The sequence below is a fragment of the Leuresthes tenuis genome, unplaced genomic scaffold (assembly GCF_036924035.1).
Source record: "Leuresthes tenuis unplaced genomic scaffold, fLeuTen1.0.hap1 SCAF_8, whole genome shotgun sequence".
Taxonomy (NCBI): domain Eukaryota; kingdom Metazoa; phylum Chordata; class Actinopteri; order Atheriniformes; family Atherinopsidae; genus Leuresthes; species Leuresthes tenuis.
In genome coordinates this window covers 1433331-1452737 of record NW_027325362.1, presented here as the reverse complement: position 1 = coordinate 1452737, position 19407 = coordinate 1433331, and the positions used below count along the sequence as shown (strand labels likewise).

Here is a 19407-nt window from a genome sequence, read left to right as displayed (position 1 = left end):
CATCCATCCATCCATCATCCATCCATCATCCATCCATCTATCCATCATCCATCCATCTATCCATCATCCATCCTTCATCCATCATCCATCCATCTATCCATCATCCATCCTTCCATCCATCCATCCATCATCCATCCATCATCCATCCATCATCCATCATCCATCATCCATCATCCATCCTTCCATCCATCCATCATCCATCCATCCATCATCCATCATCCATCCATCATCCATCATCCATCCATCCATCATCCATCATCCATCCATCTATCCATCATCCATCCTTCATCCATCATCCATCCATCTATCCATCATCCATCCTTCATCCATCATCCATCCATCTATCCATCATCCATCCATCATCCATCCATCCATCATCCATCCTTCCATCCATCCATCCATCCTTCCATCCATCCATCCATCATCCATCCATCATCCATCCATCATCCATCATCCATCATCCATCATCCATCCATCATCCATCCATCATCCATCATCCATCATCCATCATCCATCCTTCCATCCATCCATCATCCATCCATCCATCATCCATCATCCATCCATCATCCATCATCCATCATCCATCCATCCATCATCCATCATCCATCCATCATCCATCCATCCATCATCCATCCATCATCCATCCATCTATCCATCATCCATCCATCTATCCATCATCCATCCTTCATCCATCATCCATCCATCTATCCATCATCCATCCTTCCATCCATCCATCCATCATCCATCCATCATCCATCCATCATCCATCATCCATCATCCATCATCCATCCTTCCATCCATCCATCATCCATCCATGCATCATCCATCATCCATCCATCATCCATCATCCATCCATCTATCCATCATCCATCCTTCATCCATCATCCATCCATCTATCCATCATCCATCCTTCATCCATCATCCATCCATCTATCCATCATCCATCCATCATCCATCCATCCATCATCCATCCTTCCATCCATCCATCCATCCTTCCATCCATCCATCCATCATCCATCCATCATCCATCCATCATCCATCATCCATCATCCATCATCCATCCATCATCCATCCATCATCCATCATCCATCATCCATCATCCATCCTTCCATCCATCCATCATCCATCCATCCATCATCCATCCTTCCATCCATCCATCCATCATCCATCCATCATCCATCCATCATCCATCATCCATCATCCATCATCCATCCTTCCATCCATCCATCATCCATCCATCCATCATCCATCATCCATCCATCATCCATCATCCATCCATCCATCATCCATCATCCATCCATCTATCCATCATCCATCCTTCATCCATCATCCATCCATCTATCCATCATCCATCCTTCATCCATCATCCATCCATCTATCCATCATCCATCCATCATCCATCCATCCATCATCCATCCTTCCATCCATCCATCCATCCTTCCATCCATCCATCCATCATCCATCCATCATCCATCCATCCATCATCCATCATCCATCATCCATCATCCATCCATCCATCATCCATCATCCATCCATCTATCCATCATCCATCCTTCATCCATCATCCATCCATCTATCCATCATCCATCCTTCATCCATCATCCATCCATCCATCCATCATCCATCCATCCATCATCCATCCTTCCATCCATCATCCATCCTTCATCCATCATCCATCCATCTATCCATCATCCATCCTTCATCCATCATCCATCCATCTATCCATCATCCATCCTTCATCCATCATCCATCCATCTATCCATCATCCATCCATCCATCCATCCATCCATCCTCCATCCTTCCATCCATCATCCATCCATCCATCCATCCATCCATCCATCCATCCTTCCATCCATCCATCCCTCTCCAGCTCCTCCTGGGCGTTCCCGGGTCAGATGGGATCTATAATCCCTCCACTGGGTTCTGGTTCTGGCTCCTCCCAGATGGACGTTCCTGTAAAACCTCCAAAGGGAGGCGACCAGGAGGCAGCCTGGTCCAAAAATTCTAAATGTTTGACACAAACCGGACCAGTTCAATCGCCTCTTTATGTTGAACAAGCTTTTGGCCGTTTGGTTCGACCCGTTTCACATCTGTAAGCTCAGTCGGCACCAAACCAGCTCTGTGTGGCAGCTGTTCAACAGCTGAAACTGCTTTAGTTAAACAGCTTATTCAATAAAACCACAGCTCACACTTAACTAATCTAAATCATCATAGTTTGTTTTCTTTCAGCCGTGAGCCGGAGAGAAGAGACATCCAGATGTTGTTGGATGTTAAAGTATTATTAGAGGCTCTCCTGAGTTTATCCCCAGAAGGTGGACGGGGAAACAGGCCTCTGTTGTACTCTGAGTAAACACATGCAGAGAGGAGGAGTTCCTCTTGGCTATTTGTAGAAGCTGCCCTGCTTTTACCATCTGCTATAAATAAACTCACCTACACGGAGATTTTACTCTGAGCCGCAGGTCTGGTTGTTTATGGCTGGAAGATGCAGTTAACCTCATCTACAGCAGCAGCATGTGAGGAAACTGGCCGTAGAGATGTTTTATTGCAGCTTTGTGAGCGCATGCATGGAGGAAATATGCTAACATGCACATGTGATGATCTTTATGGCTTATTGAGTGCATCTTATAACAGGTCAGCTGTACACATCTGGGTTTATTTTGTGGCTGTCCTTTACATCCCTGCGGTCATTTGGTCTGTTTGGTCATTTTGTATTTCTGTGATTATTTTATCTACTTTTGTCCTCATTTTATGGTCTGTATGTCTGCATTTTGGTCTGTTTTTGGATCATTTTGTATTTCTGTGATTATTTTATCTACTTTTGTCCTCATTTTATGGTCTGTATGTCTGCATTTTGGTCTGTTTTTGGATCATTTTGTATTTCTTTGATTATTTGATCTACTTTTGTCCTCATTTTATGGTCTGTATGTCTGTATTTTGGTCTGTTTTTGGATCATTTTGTATTTCTGTGATTATTTTATCTACTTTTGTCCTCATTTTATGGTCTGTATGTCTGTATTTTGGTCTGTTTTTGGATCATTTTGTATTTCTGTGATTATTTTATCTACTTTTGTCCTCATTTTATGGTCTGTATGTCTGCATTTTGGTCTGTTTTTGGATCATTTTGTATTTCTGTGGTTATTTGATCTACTTTTGTCCTCATTTTATGGTCTGTATGTCTGCATTTTGGTCTGTTTTTGGATCATTTTGTATTTCTGTGGTTATTTGATCTACTTTTGTCCTCATTTTATGGTCTGTATGTCTGCATTTTGGTCTGTTTTTGGATCATTTTGTATTTCTTTGATTATTTGATCTACTTTTGTCCTCATTTTATGGTCTGTATGTCTGTATTTTGGTCTGTTTTTGGATCATTTTGTATTTCTGTGATTATTTTATCTACTTTTGTCCTCATTTTATGGTCTGTATGTCTGCATTTTGGTCTGTTTTTGGATCATTTTGTATTTCTGTGGTTATTTGATCTACTTTTGTCCTCATTTTATGGTCTGTATGTCTGCATTTTGGTCTGTTTTTGGATCATTTTGTATTTATGTGGTTATTTGATCTACTTTTGTCCTCATTTTATGGTCTGTATGTCTGTATTTTGGTCTGTTTTTGGATCATTTTGTATTTCTGTGATTATTTTATCTACTTTTGTCCTCATTTTATGGTCTGTATGTCTGTATTTTTGTCTGTTTTTGGATCATTTTGTATTTCTTTGATTATTTTATCTACTTTTGTCCTCATTTTATGGTCTGTACATCTGTATTTTGGTCTGTTTTTGGATCATTTTGTATTTCTTTGATTATTTTATCTACTTTTGTCCTCATTTTATGGTCTGTGTGTCTGTAATTTGGTCTGTTTTTGGATCATTTTGTATTTCTTTGATTATTTTATCTACTTTTGTCCTCATTTTATGGTCTGTACATCTGTATTTTGGTCTGTTTTTGGATCATTTTGTATTTCTTTGATTATTTTATCTACTTTTGTCCTCATTTTATGGTCTGTATGTCTGTATTTTGGTCTGTTTTTGAATAATTTTGGATTCCTGTGATTATTTGATCTACTTTTCTCCTCATTTTATGGTCTGTATGTTTGCATTTTGGTCTGTTTTTGGATAATTTTGGATTCCTGTGATTATTTGATCTACTTTTGTCCTCATTTTATGGTCTGTATGTCTGTATTTTGGTCTGTTTTTGAGTCTTGTTTCACTAGTTTCAGATCCCCGTCTTGTGTTTCGTCGTCATATTGTGTTTGTTGAGGCGTCCGCTCAGACTCAGGGGCGCTCAGATGCCTCTGGCCGCAGGGCCAATAAACCATCTGTAAGGAAAGTCACTGCCACAATCTGTTCCCTGGCTTTAACGTCGGTAAATGACTAACCATTAACCAAACCAGAACATGTGAGGAGCGGCTAACGTGTCGTCATAACGCAGAGATGTCTGTGATGAATGTGTTCTGCCAACATCTGTCCACGCAGACACTTAATTTAATTGGTTATATTAAACTGGAATGAGCACACATCCTTTAATGGATATTATAGCTGCCATATAAATTATAAACTGACTAGATGTGTGTGTGCGTTCAGTTCCAATTAATTCCTGCCTTCAGTCAGAAACTCCCTGCTGGCAGCAGCGACCTCTTGGTGCCTCAGATGGAGCTTTGATCTGCAGGAAACGGATGCTGGTGCTCACTTTTGGACACTTCTAACAGATTCTTTTTCACGTATCCCTGCAAACTAACAGCCAACCTCCAGCCTGTGCTTCGTTTTGTATATTTAGCATCACTTTTAAATCTCAGTTTGTCACATTTAAAGTCCTGAGAGTCATTTGTACTCCGTGTGTGTTTAGGGCCTCATCATCGCCCTCTAGTGGCCACGATGATGAGAGACTCTCAGCTCTCCGCAAATAAGACAAGAGAAAAATTTGCAGTTGATGCAGCGTTAACTAGAGTATAGAAACCACTGAGAAACCACAGAACTGGAGCCGCATCCAAGTAACTTAAAGCTTAATTTTGTTGCAGTTTTATGAATTTGTCCATCCATCCATTTCGTTGGACATCCCTCTCCCCAGCGACACCCTCCAGCTCCTCCTGGGTGATCCTGAGATGTTCCCGGGCCAGACGGAACATACAAAGGGATGCATTCTGGTTCTGACCCGGTTCCTCCTCCCAGGAGGCATCCTAACCAGAGGAACCACCTCAGCTGACTCCTTTCTATGTGGAGGAGCAGCGGCTCGAGCTCCCTCCGGATGATGGAGCTCCTCCCCCTGGATGGTGGAGCTCCTCCCCCTGGATGGTGGAGCTCCTCCCCCTTACAGTGGAGCCCCCCCCCCCCCCCTGGATGGTGGAGCTCCTCCCCCGGGATGATGGAGCTCCTCCCTCCGGATGATGGAGCTCCTCCCCCTGGATGGTGGAGCTCCTCCCTCCGGATGGTGGAGCTCCTCCCCCTTACAGTGGAGCCCCCCCCCCCCTGGATGGTGGAGCTCCTCCCTCCGGATGGTGGAGCTCCTCCCCCTTACAGTGGAGCCCCCCCCCCCCCCCCCCCCCCCCCTGGATGGTGGAGCTCCTCCCCCGGGATGATGGAGCTCCTCCCCCGGATGGTGGAGCTCCTCCCCCTGGATGATGGAGTTCCTCCCCCTGGATGGTGGAGCTCCTCCCCCGGATGGTGGAGCTCCTCCCCCCTGGATGATGTAGCCCCTCCCCCTATCTCTAAGGCTGAGCCCCGCCCCCCTCTGAAGGAAACTAATTTCAGCCGCTTGTATCCAGGACCTCCTTCTTTGGGTCAGAACCCAGATCTGTGAGCTCAGGTGAGGGTTGGAACAAAGATGGAGCAGGAACCTGAAAGCTTCTCCTTCCGGCTCAGCTTCACCAAACGGACCGGAGCAGCGCCCTCATTACTGCTGACGAAGCCCCGATCCGTCTGTCCATCTCTGATCCAACTCACCATCACTCAGAACCAGAACCAGAGATGCTGAAACTGCTCCAGCTGAGGCAGAGACTCATCCCGACCCGGAGGGTCAGAACCAGGTCCAGAGATGCTGAAACTGCTCCAGCTGAGGCAGAGACTCAGCCCGACCCGGAGGATCAGAACCAGAACCAGAGATGCTGAAACTCCTCCAGCTGAGGCAGAGACTCAGCCCGACCCGGAGGATCAGAACCAGAACCAGAGATGCTGAAACTCCTCCAGCTGAGGCAGAGACTCAGCCCGACCCGGAGGATCAGAACCAGAACCAGAGATGCTGAAACTCCTCCAGCTGAGGCAGAGACTCAGCCCGACCCGGAGGTTCAGAACCAGGTCCAGAGATGCTGAAACTGCTCCAGCTGAGGCAGAGACTCAGTCCGACCCGGAGGTTCAGAACCAGGTCCAGAGATGCTGAAACTGCTCCAGCTGAGGCAGAGACTCAGCCCGACCCGGAGGGTCAGAACCAGGTCCAGAGATGCTGAAACTGCTCCAGCTGAGGCAGAGACTCATCCCGACCCGGAGGTTCAGAACCAGGTCCAGAGAAGCTGAAACTGCTCCAGCTGAGGCAGAGACTCATCCCGTCCCGGAGGATCAGAACCAGGTCCAGAGATGCTGAAACTGCTCCAGCTGAGGCAGAGACTCAGCCCGACCCGGAGGGTCAGAACCAGGTCCAGAGATGCTGAAACTGCTCCAGCTGAGGCAGAGACTCAGTCCGACCCGGAGGTTCAGAACCAGGTCCAGAGATGCTGAAACTGCTCCAGCTGAGGCAGAGACTCAGTCCGACCCGGAGGTTCAGAACCAGGTCCAGAGATGCTGAAACTGCTCCAGCTGAGGCAGAGACTCAGCCCGACCCAGAGGTTCAGAACCAGGGCCTCAGATCTGGAGGAGCCGACCTTCACGTGTAATCGAGCTCGACTTTCTGCCAAGGAAGAGGACACAGCTCATGTGTTGGTTGCATCAGCTTCGATTCCCTGTTTTTCCTCAGAGGGACTCGGTCATAAACCTTCTCCAACTCTACAAAACTCCCATGATCCCTCAGTAACTCTGATCTGCTCCACGACCTGGAAGAAAACAACACTGCCCCTCCTGAACCTGAGGTTCAGCTGGAACCTTCTTCCACGGGGGCTGGATAGTGGGACCCCCCAGTAGTTGGATGGGGACTCCTTCATCTTTTAGGGGTAAATCTCCTCCTAGGAGTCCTAACCTGAGTCCTGAGGCTCTACGAGGAGACGCCGGCTTTGTGTCCAGTTCTGGACTGTGTGTCCGCAGAAATGAGTTTTAAAGCCTCATGTCTGCATGTTCTCTGCACAAACCTGAGTTCTACTCCCATTTTAACCATCTATTACTGTAGAAATGACTGTAATTAGAGTCCAAGTCCAGGAAAGAACACGTCACAGCCTTTTCATCCTGTATAAAGTCAGAAGTTTGACGTTTAAAAGCTCGATACCTTCATTCAAAGTGACAAATGCTTAGAAAAGGAACGATAAAGTCTCTTAAATGTACTGATAATAAACTACCGATGCAGAGTATATGTGAACAATCCAAAGTAATATTAAACACAGTGTTAACAAACACACTATTATTAGCTGCTTGTGAAGAGCACAAATGTTCTTTATTGTTTTTTGGGGCATGAATCTGTCTCCACTTCATTATGGAGACAGAAATAAGTCCTTTCATCATGCAGCTTTAGCCTCGGTCTGAGGCTGCTGCAGCTCCACAGAGATGGAGGTTTGATTGTTGTGCTTTAAACAAACAGACGGACAGATGGCAGGAGAAAACTGGAGCTTTTAAAGCACAGAGAACCGAGACTGTGGAGCTAAACTCGGATATAAGAATAGAAGTAAAGGATTCTCTTCTGAAACTGATTCTTCATGCATGAAACCTAGCAGACAGGTGAAAGTAAAACAGTGTCTGGAAGCAAAAACTCCATTTAAAACAGGAGCTAAACACTTGATATTCCAGAGATGAGCTTCTTTAGATAAAACTCAAAGTCTTAAACCATATTTGAAGACTTCTGATACCTTCCACCTTAAGTTAGTCAAATATTACCTGAGGTGTTCCTCAAGGGTCCATTTTGGATCCTCTGCTCGTCTTGTTCAGGTCCTCCAATGATCAAATTCATCTTTTTATTCGTGTTATTATTCATTTTCTTATCAATAAATCCAAAGGAGCTCAGATTACATCAAATCTGTAATATTTTGTAATAGTTTAATGTTAAATTGGGATAAAACTGGGTTCATGGTGTTTGGACCCAGGAATTATCTCATGATTAGCAGACATTTATGAGGAAATAAATGAGGATATTTAAACAACATGCACTTTTCTACTCATTTAGATCCCGGAAACTCGTTTTTTAAAGCCAGAAAAACTTCTTCTTCTCGTGTTTACAGTCGGAATAAAATCAGGTCATAAATGAGGAAGAAGAGGCTGAGACGTCAGGTTTAATCCAGCAGAGTGGTGTGTTCAGGTGTGTGTGTGTCGTGGTGCTTGACCTTGACTCAGCAGACCTCAGCTCCCCGTGCCCTTGGCGATGCGGTCGTCGTGGCAACCGTGCCAGCCTGCAGGCTCATTGGCTGCCAGGTTGAAGTGTGTGTGTCTGAGATCAATGAGCTTCATGGCCGACACACCTGTTCTGTTTCTGCTTCAGCGCACACATCTGCCAGCCCGATAAGTTCTGCTTTCACTGAGGAATCAACCTCGACGAGGAATTGATCGCTATCAGTCACCCTGTTTATGTATTAGTTACATATTTAATCAATAACCTGATCGTTTTGTGGCGGGTTTCGGTCCAGGAGTCGAGCTCGTCTGAGGCTCCTTAAATGGATCCCTGAAATCAGATGAGGCGCCCTTCTCCACCTCATCGGCCCCAGATCATGTTATTGATTACAACATCTCTGTTAAATCAAAGCAGCAAGGCCCCCAAAAGTTTCCGTATTTTTGTTGTTGAACAGGAAGAACAGACCGTGTGTGTCTGATAGTTATAACTTATGGTCACATGACAGCGATGCAGCAGCAGGACCTCAGAGGAAATCATCATGTTTCAGTCCAACCAACTGATCTGTAACTGCGTTGCTTTACTTTCTGTGTCTGTAAAATCAGACCGAGGAAGACGAAAAGAGGAAAACCAAGGTCAGCCATCAGGGATGGTCACACCATCAACAGACCTGAGAGACTCTGCTGATAATGACGCCATGAGGCGGTGTGTTTATCTATAGCTTTCTAAAGCAGAACAGACAAAAAGTGCCTTTTTTAAACTAAAATTGGATTAAAGTTGCTATTTTTATACAGATGTGCGATAACATCAGCAGATAAAAACTGAATATATTCATTTATAAATCTCATAAACTCGCAATGAATCATAGAAGATAAATCAGATGTTTAAAGTCAGACATTTTGCTATTTAATGATAAATATCGGCTCAACAGCTGGAGGAACATCTGGCAGCTAATTAGCAGCAGGACGGAGGATAAAAGGAGCACCTCAGAGAGGCAGAGTCTCTGAGAATAAAGAGGTTCAGCAATCTGCAAAAAAGACTTTGAATATTCCATCATTCACAGAAGAGATCGTCCAAAGAGTCGGGATAATGTGCCCAGAGGAGCTCTGAAGGAGCTCTGATCCATTTACCGGGTCACATGGGGAACATCCAGGCTGTAAAACTGGTTTAAAGAACACGAAATTCTCCAAATTCTGCCGACGTCAGTCCAGTTGAGCATCTGAGGGATGTGCAGGACTTAAAGCTCGGTTCCCATCACGGGTCCAGTTGGGTCGAGGCTGTTTTTCAGGGGGACAGATTCAATATTAGGCTGGTGATCGCATGTTATATAAAAGAGTTAACTCTGAACACAATGAAGCCTTCTTAGAGCTTAAAGTTTGGGCTTGTTTTTGTAAAATAAAGTCACAGTTTGGTCTCATTTTCTGAAGATTTTAAAGTGTTTTCTGTCTCTTTTTTCTTCAGCCTGGCGCTGCACCCGGAGCGCTCCCTGGTGGCGACGGGCCAGGTTGGGAAGGATCCCTACGTGTGCGTGTGGGACGCCTTCACCGTACAGACCGTCTCGCTGCTGCGCGACGGACACACGCACGGCATCGCCTGCCTCGCATTCAGCGCCGACGGACAGGTGACACACACACACCAGAGCGTTTCATCGGGTTCACAAACCTCTAAAATCTGCTGTTTCCCTCAGAAAAGGAAGGTCGTGCATCGAGGTCAGAGAAGAAAAACGCAGCATAAACCTGACGATGATTAAAACGCTCCTCATCCATCACTGCGGTGTGGCCTGAGCTCAGCGTCACCCAGGGGGGAGTCCTTCAAAAGTGTTCTGCATTTCCAGAGTGATTTTCAACGCTTCTGACCAACTTCCAGCCCGTCGTTTACTCTGTGAACCTGACCCGCAGGTGCACCTAAAGGTGCAGCCGATAGATTTAGGGGGAAATCTAACGCAGACACTGGGAGCCAGAGTTAAGGCAGAGTTTATTTACAGGTGAGCGGTGCGGGCAGCCAATGGGAGGATCCGGGCTGAGAGGGATTTATCCAGCTCAGGATAATGATCTGAGTCCAGGTGGAGATCCACGGTGCAGGGCAGGATGCCCACCGTGACTCAGTTATTTAGCTCTGAGACTCAGTTATTTAGCTCTGAGACTCCAAAGTGACTCAGTTATTTAGCTCTGAGACTCCACCGTGACTCAGTTATTTAGCTCTGAGACTCAGTTATTTAGCTCTGAGACTCCACCGTGACTCAGTTATTTAGCTCTGAGACTCCACCGTGACTCAGTTATTTAGCTCTGAGACTCCACTGTGACTCAGTTATTTAACTCTGAGACTCCACTGTGACTCAGTTATTTAGTTCTGAGACTCCACTGTGACTCAGTTATTTAGCTCTGAGACTCAGTTATTTAGCTCTGAGACTCAGTTATTTAGCTCTGAGACTCCACCGTGACTCAGTTATTTAGCTCTGAGACTCCACTGTGACTCAGTTATTTAGCTCTGAGACTCCACTGTGACTCAGTTATTTAACTCTGAGACTCCACTGTGACTCAGTTATTTAGCTCTGAGACTCCACTGTGACTCAGTTATTTAGCTCTGAGACTCCACCGTGACTCAGTTATTTAGTTCTGTGACTCAGTTATTTAGCTTTGAGACTCAGTTATTTAGCTCTGAGACTCCAAAGTGACTCAGTTATTTAGCTCTGAGACTCCACCGTGACTCAGTTATTTAGCTCTGAGACTCCAAAGTGACTCAGTTATTTAGTTCTGTAACTCCACCGTGACTCAGTTATTTAGCTCTGAGACTCCACCGTGACTCAGTTATTTAGCTCTGAGACTCCACCGTGACTCAGTTATTTAGCTCTGAGACTCCACCGTGACTCAGTTATTTAGCTCTGAGACTCCACCGTGACTCAGTTATTTAACTCTGAGACTCCACCGTGACTCAGTTATTTAGCTCTGAGACTCCACCGTGACTCAGTTATTTAGCTCTGAGACTCCACCGTGACTCAGTTATTTAGCTCTGAGACTCCACCGTGACTCAGTTATTTAGCTCTGAGACTCCACCATGACTCAGTTATTTAGCTCTGAGACTCCACCGTGACTCAGTTATTTAGCTCTGAGACTCCACCGTGACTCACTTATTTAGCTCTGAGACTCAGTTATTTAGCTCTGAGACTCCAAAGTGACTCAGTTATTTAGCTCTGAGACTCCACCGTGACTCAGTTATTTAGCTCTGAGACTCCACCGTGACTCAGTTATTTAACTCTGAGACTCCACTGTGACTCAGTTATTTAGTTCTGAGACTCCACTGTGACTCAGTTATTTAGCTCTGAGACTCCACCGTGACTCAGTTATTTAGCTCTGAGACTCCACCGTGACTCAGTTATTTAGCTCTGAGACTCCACCGTGACTCAGTTATTTAGCTCTGAGACTCCACCGTGACTCACTTATTTAGTTCTGTGACTCAGTTATGTAGCTCTGAGACTCCACCGTGACTCAGTTATTTAGCTCTGAGACTCCACCGTGACTCACTTATTTAGTTCTGTGACTCAGTTATGTAGCTCTGAGACTCCACCGTGACTCAGTTATTTAGCTCTGAGACTCCACTGTGACTCAGTTATTTAGTTCTGAGACTCCACCGTGACTCAGTTATTTAGCTCTGAGACTCCACTGTGACTCAGTTATTTAGTTCTGTAACTCCACCGTGACTCAGTTATTTAGCTCTGAGACTCCACCGTGACTCAGTTATTTAGTTCTGTGACTCAGTTATTTACTTCTGAGACTCCACTGCTTGCGTTTTACACACTCAAAGTGGGAGCCTCATATCTGCCAGAATAACACCGAAAACTTCCTGATTTCCTCCTGAAAGTGACTCTGTATCCGAGCAGGTGACGCCTTCTGCAGTTGGACTGCGACACAAACCGCCTTCCCGCAGTTTTAACTCTCTGAGCTAACAGGCTTTAAACTCAAACCCTGCTCATCGTTTTAAATCTGAAGTTGTGACGCAGCTCCAAACAATCGCTGCTGCTGTGTCATCAGCATTTTCCTCTGGCTCCGACTCTACAGCCGGAGGTAAATCAAAAATAAATCAATAAAATCATCAGAAATGTAGCTTAACAGTAAATCAGGTGCGCAGGCTTTGGGTGAAGCTGATTTATTATTCAGTTGAACTGGAGTGTGACGGATGTGGAGCGCCTCAGCTTGTCTCGTGCAGCTCAATAAGACCTAAAAAGATCCGTGTGAAACTGTTTCAAAGAGCAGAAAATGCCACCTTTGTGTGAGATTTTCTTCCTTTGTCCTCCGTCTTCTGCTGATGGCAGGAAATTAAAGGCTTTTTCCCTTAAATCTGTGGCCCACGGCCGGTTTCTGCTCAGCTCTTTGACTCAGACTCTGTCTTCTCCGTAGTGGTTGGCGTCGGTCGGCCTGGATGCCAAGAACACGGTGAGCATCTGGGAGTGGAAGCGAGGGAAGATCCTGGCCACAGCCAGCGGACACTCGGACAGGGTGAGAGCGTTCGCCTTCCTCTGCATGTTATAAACCAGGGGTCGGGAACCTTTTTGACTAAGAGAGCCATGAAAGCAAAAAATTTGGAAATTTATTTAAATGAGAGCCATATAATATATTTTAAAAGTGAATTCAACTAAATGTCAGTATAATAAGCCTCTGAATTTATTAGCATATTATATTAGCATATATTAGCATGTTATTTATTAGCATACTCGCCATCTGTGAATGGTTTTCCGTTCCTCACTATTGCTAAAGATCCAGCTAAGCTAGCAGAATTATAGCCACTTTGCCGGGTTGCTGCTGGCTCGCTTGTACCCTGCTCAGTAGCTCTAGCTTGTACCCTGCTCAGTAGCTCTAGCTTGTACCCTGCTCAGTAGCTCTAGCTTGTACCCTGCTCAGTAGCTCTTGCTTGTACCCTGCTCAGTAGCTCTAGCTTGTACCCTGCTCAGTAGCTCTGGCTTGTACCCTGCTCGGTAGCTCTAGCTTGTACCCTGCTCAGTAGCTCTAGCTTGTACCCTGCTCAGTAGCTCTAGCTTGTACCCTGCTCAATAGCTCTAGCTTGTACCCTGCTCAGTAGCTCTAGCTTGTACCCTGCTCAGTAGCTCTAGCTTGTACCCTGCTCAGTAGCTCTAGCTTGTACCCTGCTCAATAGCTCTAGCTTGTACCCTGCTCAGTAGCTCTAGCTTGTACCCTGCTCAGTAGCTCTAGCTTGTACCCTGCTCAGTAGCTCTAGCTTGTACCCTGCTCAGTAGCTCTAGCTTGTACCCTGCTCAGTAGCTCTAGCTTGTACCCTGCTCAGTAGCTCTAGCTTGTACCCTGCTCAGTAGCTCTAGCTTGTACCCTGCTCAGTAGCTCTAGCTTGTACCCTGCTCAATAGCTCTAGCTTGTACCCTGCTCAGTAGCTCTAGCTTGTACCCTGCTCAGTAGCTCTAGCTTGTACCCTGCTCAGTAGCTCTAGCTTGTACCCTGCTCAGTAGCTCTAGCTTGTACCCTGCTCAGTAGCTCTAGCTTGTACCCTGCTCAGTAGCACTAGCTTGTACCCTGCTCAGTAGCTCTAGCTTGTACCCTGCTCAGTAGCTCTAGCTTGTACCCTGCTCAGTAGCTCTAGCTTGTACCCTGCTCAGTAGCACTAGCTTGTACCCTGCTCAGTAGCTCTAGCTTGTACCCTGCTCAGTAGCTCTCGGCACGCTTTCTTTCTGCTGTCTCCTGCCGGGTATTTTGATGCTAAGGTAGCATGGCGCGTGTCGAAGTGCCGCTTTACATTCGACCGTTTCATCGATGTAATTTTGTCTTTGCAAATTAGACACACCGCAGAATTTGCTCTCTCCACAAAGGCGAATTCTTCAGTCCATTCGGCCTGAAATGTACGATACTCGTCATCTTTTTTTCTTTTCGCCATCTTCTTCGTCGAAGGGTTAGCTTTGAGCTAATGACCGAGCAGACTGATTCAAAAGGGGGCGTTTACCTGTTTTACGCTGCCAACGTAGTCCAGTATCATCCAATTAAAATAATGGACAGTTGCTCCTGCAGCCCTGAACAGGACATGAAAAATCGATGGATGGATTAAAACAAGTGAGAATATTTAGTTTTATCTGTGAGCCAGATGCAGTCATCAAAAGAGCCACACCTGGCTCGCGAGCCATAGGTTCCCGACCCTGTTATAAACGCTGCACATCTGTACTGACGCCACCTCCGCTCTGCAGATCTTCGACATCTGCTGGGATCCGCTTCAGCAGAACCGGCTGGTGAGCTGCGGAGTCAAACACATCAAGGTAACACGCCGACTTCGGGGGTTTGTGGGTCCAGAAGAAGAGTTTTGGTGCCGATTCCACGTCTTTATTTTCACACCGACACTGAATCTCACGCTGAGGTGAAGAAGCGCTTCCCACAGAACGCCTGTCACAGATATTTAAATCTTCTGTGACACGTTAAAGGTTCTGTTGTGAGCTCGGTTAACAGTTTGTAGAAGTCACCACAGATGGTTGGTGCACATTTAACCGGTGATGTCACAAGGATGTGACACCTCCTGCCCGGCATCTTTGCATAAACTCAATTCAATTCAGTTTTATTTATAAAGCGCCAGATTACAACAATTACAATTCAAGGCACTTAAGTAATAAAGTCCAATTCAAGCCAATTGGAATTCAATTCATTGTAATCATAATCCAATTAATTCATATAGAGCCAATTCAAAAATAATATCCGAGCTAAGGAAACCAACAGATTGGACCGAAACTTGTCTTCAGTCCAATCTCCCGTCCTGAGCCTGAGGGACTGTGGAAAGGAACGACTCCCTTTAACAGGAAGAAACCTCTGGCAGAACCAGAACCAGGAAGAAACCTCTGGCAGAACCAGAACCAGGAAGAAACCTCTGGCAGAACCAGAACCAGGAAGGGTGGCCATCCACCTGGACCAGCTGGGGTTTGAGAAGACAGAAAAGAGGGAAAAGAGGGGGGAAAAACACCATAACGCCATTCAAAGGATATCTGTTGGAACAGGGAAACACAAGTTAATAACCACAATAATGTCACATGGACAGAAAATCATTTGAGAAATTAAACAGGAGGAAAAGAGAGCAAAATGAGGAAAGATGAGCTCCCCCAGCAGGCTGGGCCTATAGCAGCAGAACTATGGGATGTTTCAGGCTCACCTGAGCCATCCCTAACTATAAGCTTTATCAGAAAGGAAAGTTTCAGCCTGATCTTAAAGCTAGAGAGGGTGTCTGCTTCCTGAAGCCAAACTGGCAGCTGGTTCCACAGAGAGGGGCCTGATAACTGAAGGCTCTGCCTCCCATTCTGCTTTTAGGGGCCTGATAACTGAAGGCTCTGCCTCCCATTCTGCTTTTAGGGGCCTGATAACTGAAGGCTCTGCCTCCCATTCTGCTTTTAGAGGCCTGATAACTGAAGGCTCTGCCTCCCATTCTGCTTTTAGGGGCCTGATAACTGAAGGCTCTGCCTCCCATTCTGCTTTTAGGGGCCTGATAACTGAAGGCTCTGCCTCCCATTCTGCTTTTAGAAACTCTGGGAACCACAAGGAAACCTGCAGCCTGAGAGCAAAGTGTTCTGTTAGGAAACTCAACATCGTCCTGTCTGCGCTTTCATTTCGGTCTCCTCTGCAGTTCTGGTCTCTGTGCGGCAACGCCCTCACACCAAAGCGGGGCATTTTCGGGAAGACGGGCGACTTGCAGACCATCCTGTGCGTGGCGTCGGCTAAAGATGACATCACATACTCCGGGGCGCTCAACGGAGACATTTACGTCTGGAAAGGACTCAACCTGACCCGAACAGTTCAGTCGGCCCACAGCGTGAGTGAATACAGACGCCTGAATTAGCATTAGCATTAGCATTTTCATGCTAATTAGCATTACCATTAGCATTTTAATGCTAATTAGCATTACCATTAGCATTAAAAAGTGCAGAAATGAGCTTTAATGAAACTGTAAATGTGTTAACATCGGTTCTGTTTGACCTGTTTTTTCTGTATGAAACTAGAGGATGGGTCACACCTCTCTTTATATTCTAAGGAAACGTTTCAGGTGGTCTCTGGCTCGATGGAAGCCGTCATTCTGTTGTGTGTTGGTGTGCAGGCCGGCATCTTCAGCATGTATCCCTGTGAGGAGGGGTTTGCCACGGGAGGCAGGGACGGCTGCGTCCGACTGTGGGACGTCGACTTCAAACCCATCACCAAGATCGACCTGCGAGAGGCTGAGCAGGGATACAAAGGTACGGTTCAGTCAGATTAAAACACTAACGGGGGGTGTCCTGACTTTTTGTTTGTGGGAAGGTCGAGCTGAAGTGTTCACTGATGGAGTTAAGTCTAATCAGATTTACGGAGTCGGTTTCAGCTTTAATTAAAACAGGAACATGAACCAATATTTAGTTCACAACCAAACATTTAAAATGTTAAGAGTGAGAGATTTTATGAATATTCCAACCCCTGAATGTTGGATCGGGGCAACGAAAGGCTGGAGGAACATGATGCAACTAATCGGGTTAATTAGCACCAGGTCAGAAGCATGGCGGGGTGTGCAAAGAGCACTAAGAGAGGCAGAGTCTCACCAAAGAAGAAACATGCAGAGCTTCAGCAATCTGCAAGAAACTGGCTCACAAATTGTGGAGCAACATCAGAGAAATGTTCCTCAGAGTGAATATTCCATCATCTACAGAACATAACATCATCAGAGGATTCAGAGAACCTGGAGACGTTAAAAACAGACCTGAAATCCCTGCCTGGGCTCAGGAACACTTCCAGGAAGCGTCGTCTCACCGAAACATCCACAGATGATTTATGAGATTCATGAGGAAATCAGTTTTCTCCAATAAGAGGCATCATCCGAGTAGTTTTTGAAGGACCTAAACTAACATGTAGAGATCCAAACTGCTGGTAGATTTAAGGTAATTTGGCTGTTAACTGAGAGAAGAAGAGTCGGCTCAACAAAGACCATCTTTTACTGTAAGAAAGCCTTTTAATCCCTCTGATGAGCTCTGGCCTTTCCTTCTTTATGTCCACCAACACATCTTTACTGGCTATTCAAAACATTACTACAAGCCTTTGTATCTCTGTTCTGAAGGCCGACTCCCGGAGAAAGGATGATGAAGGTCACCGATTGAAGCATCTTTCTGCTTCTCTTTTCCTTCCAGACAACTAAAAAGATGTGTGTTTAGACAAATATCACAATGACCTGATTCCAGTAATGGGAAGAGAAGCAGAGAGATGAACGCTTATCATCCTCCGTCTTCAGGGAATTGAAGCTGAACCTCTTTTTCCTAAATGCCGTTTCTCAGCAGGAGGTAGAGATAAATCCCTTTAGAATAAACTCAGAGGTGAGCCGTTAATCCCATGACCCCCTTTTTTAAGCATTTCTGAGGAGAAATCTTCAAAAAAGCTAAAGATAAAAGCGGTGGTAAGCTTCAGTCTTCACCTGAGTCGGCTCATTCTGGAGGACTTAAAGACAAAGTACCCCTCAGGTCAAGAGGAGCTGGATTCTTCTTGAACATATTCTGCTGTGGATTGTTTGGTAACACATGAAATATGTAAAAAAAAAAGAAAGAACACATGTTTAGATCTCAAATATGTTACCTAAGGAGGACATAAACGGTCAGAATATATAGAAAAATATGTAAATAGCTAAATAAATGAGTTTATAGGATGATAAATGCCACTAAAATGAAGTTTTAAAAGCAGTTATTGTATAAAGTTAAGCTAGCTGCTAATGTGGCTAACTTTACCCACTTCTGGTCTCAGTGGCCTGCCCTGAAATGTGAAAAATACATTAATCCTTACAGAGAAATAGTTGCTACAATCAAAACAGGAGAGTTCTGCTGTCAGAAAACTGTTAGCTGTAGAAATGAATAAGTTAATCAATCAATCAATCAATCAACATTTGTTTATAGAGCACCTTATTTCTGGCATGAAATACGTTCATCTCCTCACTGAGAACAGTTTGGTGAAAGTCGGCGTCCTTCAGAAGATATTTAGATAACTGGAGATCCATATAACGGAGTGAACGGGGCTTAGAGGATGCAGCCTCTAAATAAGGCTTTATCTGTCTTTATTTCACCAATACTTTAAGAAGAATGAATGAATGAACGTGTGCTATAGCTCTGTTAGCTCATAGCTGCTGTGTTGTTGTTATTGGAGGCTATCAGGGGGCTTATACAGGGCTTTCTACACACTCGATGACGTCATCAACGCCCCCCTGCAGCACAGCTCATTCACTCCGGTAAGAACGTCCATCTTACTCAAAGTCATCGTTCACGTTGTCAAAATCTGATAAATATCCTGCCATGTTGCACAAAACTATCAGCAGCAAACTCTGTGTGAAGTTAGCCGACTGTCACAGAGCACGGAGTGAATAAACTGTGCTGCAGGGGGGCGTGTGGATGAAGTGGTCCCAGTAGAGTGCCTGTGTAGAAATCCCTCCGTTAGCTCTCCTATAGCTGCAAGTAGCCACATAACAGCAGCTATGAGCTAACAGAGCTATAGCACACGTTCATTCATTCATTCTTCTTAAAGTATTGGTGAAATAAAGACAGATAATGCCTTATTTAGAGGCTGCATCCTCTAAGCCCCGTTCACTCCGTTATATGGATCTCCAGTTATCTAAATATCTTCCGAAGGACGCCGACTTTCACCAAACTGTTCTCAGTGAGCAGATGAACGTATTTCATGCCAGAAATAAGGTTTAAAAACACCGGAGTTCCCCTTTAAGAGTTGGAGCAAAGGTAAAAAGTGATGATCCGTGCCTTCAGAACCTCTCGGACCAGATAGCAGCTGAATACGACCTTCTTCAAGGAGTGAATGAGCTGTGCTGCAGGGGGGCGTGTGGATGAAGTGGTCCCAGTAGAGTGCCTGTGTAGAAATCCCTCCGTTAGCTCTCCTTTAGCTGCAAGTAGCCACATAACAGCAGCTATGAGCTAACAGAGCTATGAGCTAACAGAGCTATAGCACACGTTCATTCATTC

At 45.4% G+C, this 19407-nt stretch overlaps 1 protein-coding gene across 4 annotated transcripts in view; it reads left to right on the top strand.

Moving 5' to 3' along the window:
* LOC140312710 (echinoderm microtubule-associated protein-like 6) overlaps positions 1-19407 on the top strand; it is a 107949-nt gene that overhangs the window by 19095 nt on the left and 69447 nt on the right. For all 4 annotated transcript variants that reach the window (XM_072390495.1, XM_072390494.1, XM_072390497.1 and 1 more), the window contains exons 2-6: positions 9909-10068; positions 12842-12940; positions 14647-14715; positions 16062-16247; positions 16530-16665. In XM_072390495.1, the coding sequence (XP_072246596.1) occupies positions 9909-10068; positions 12842-12940; positions 14647-14715; positions 16062-16247; positions 16530-16665 (650 nt within the window). The remainder of the gene's footprint in view (positions 1-9908; positions 10069-12841; positions 12941-14646; positions 14716-16061; positions 16248-16529; positions 16666-19407) is intronic.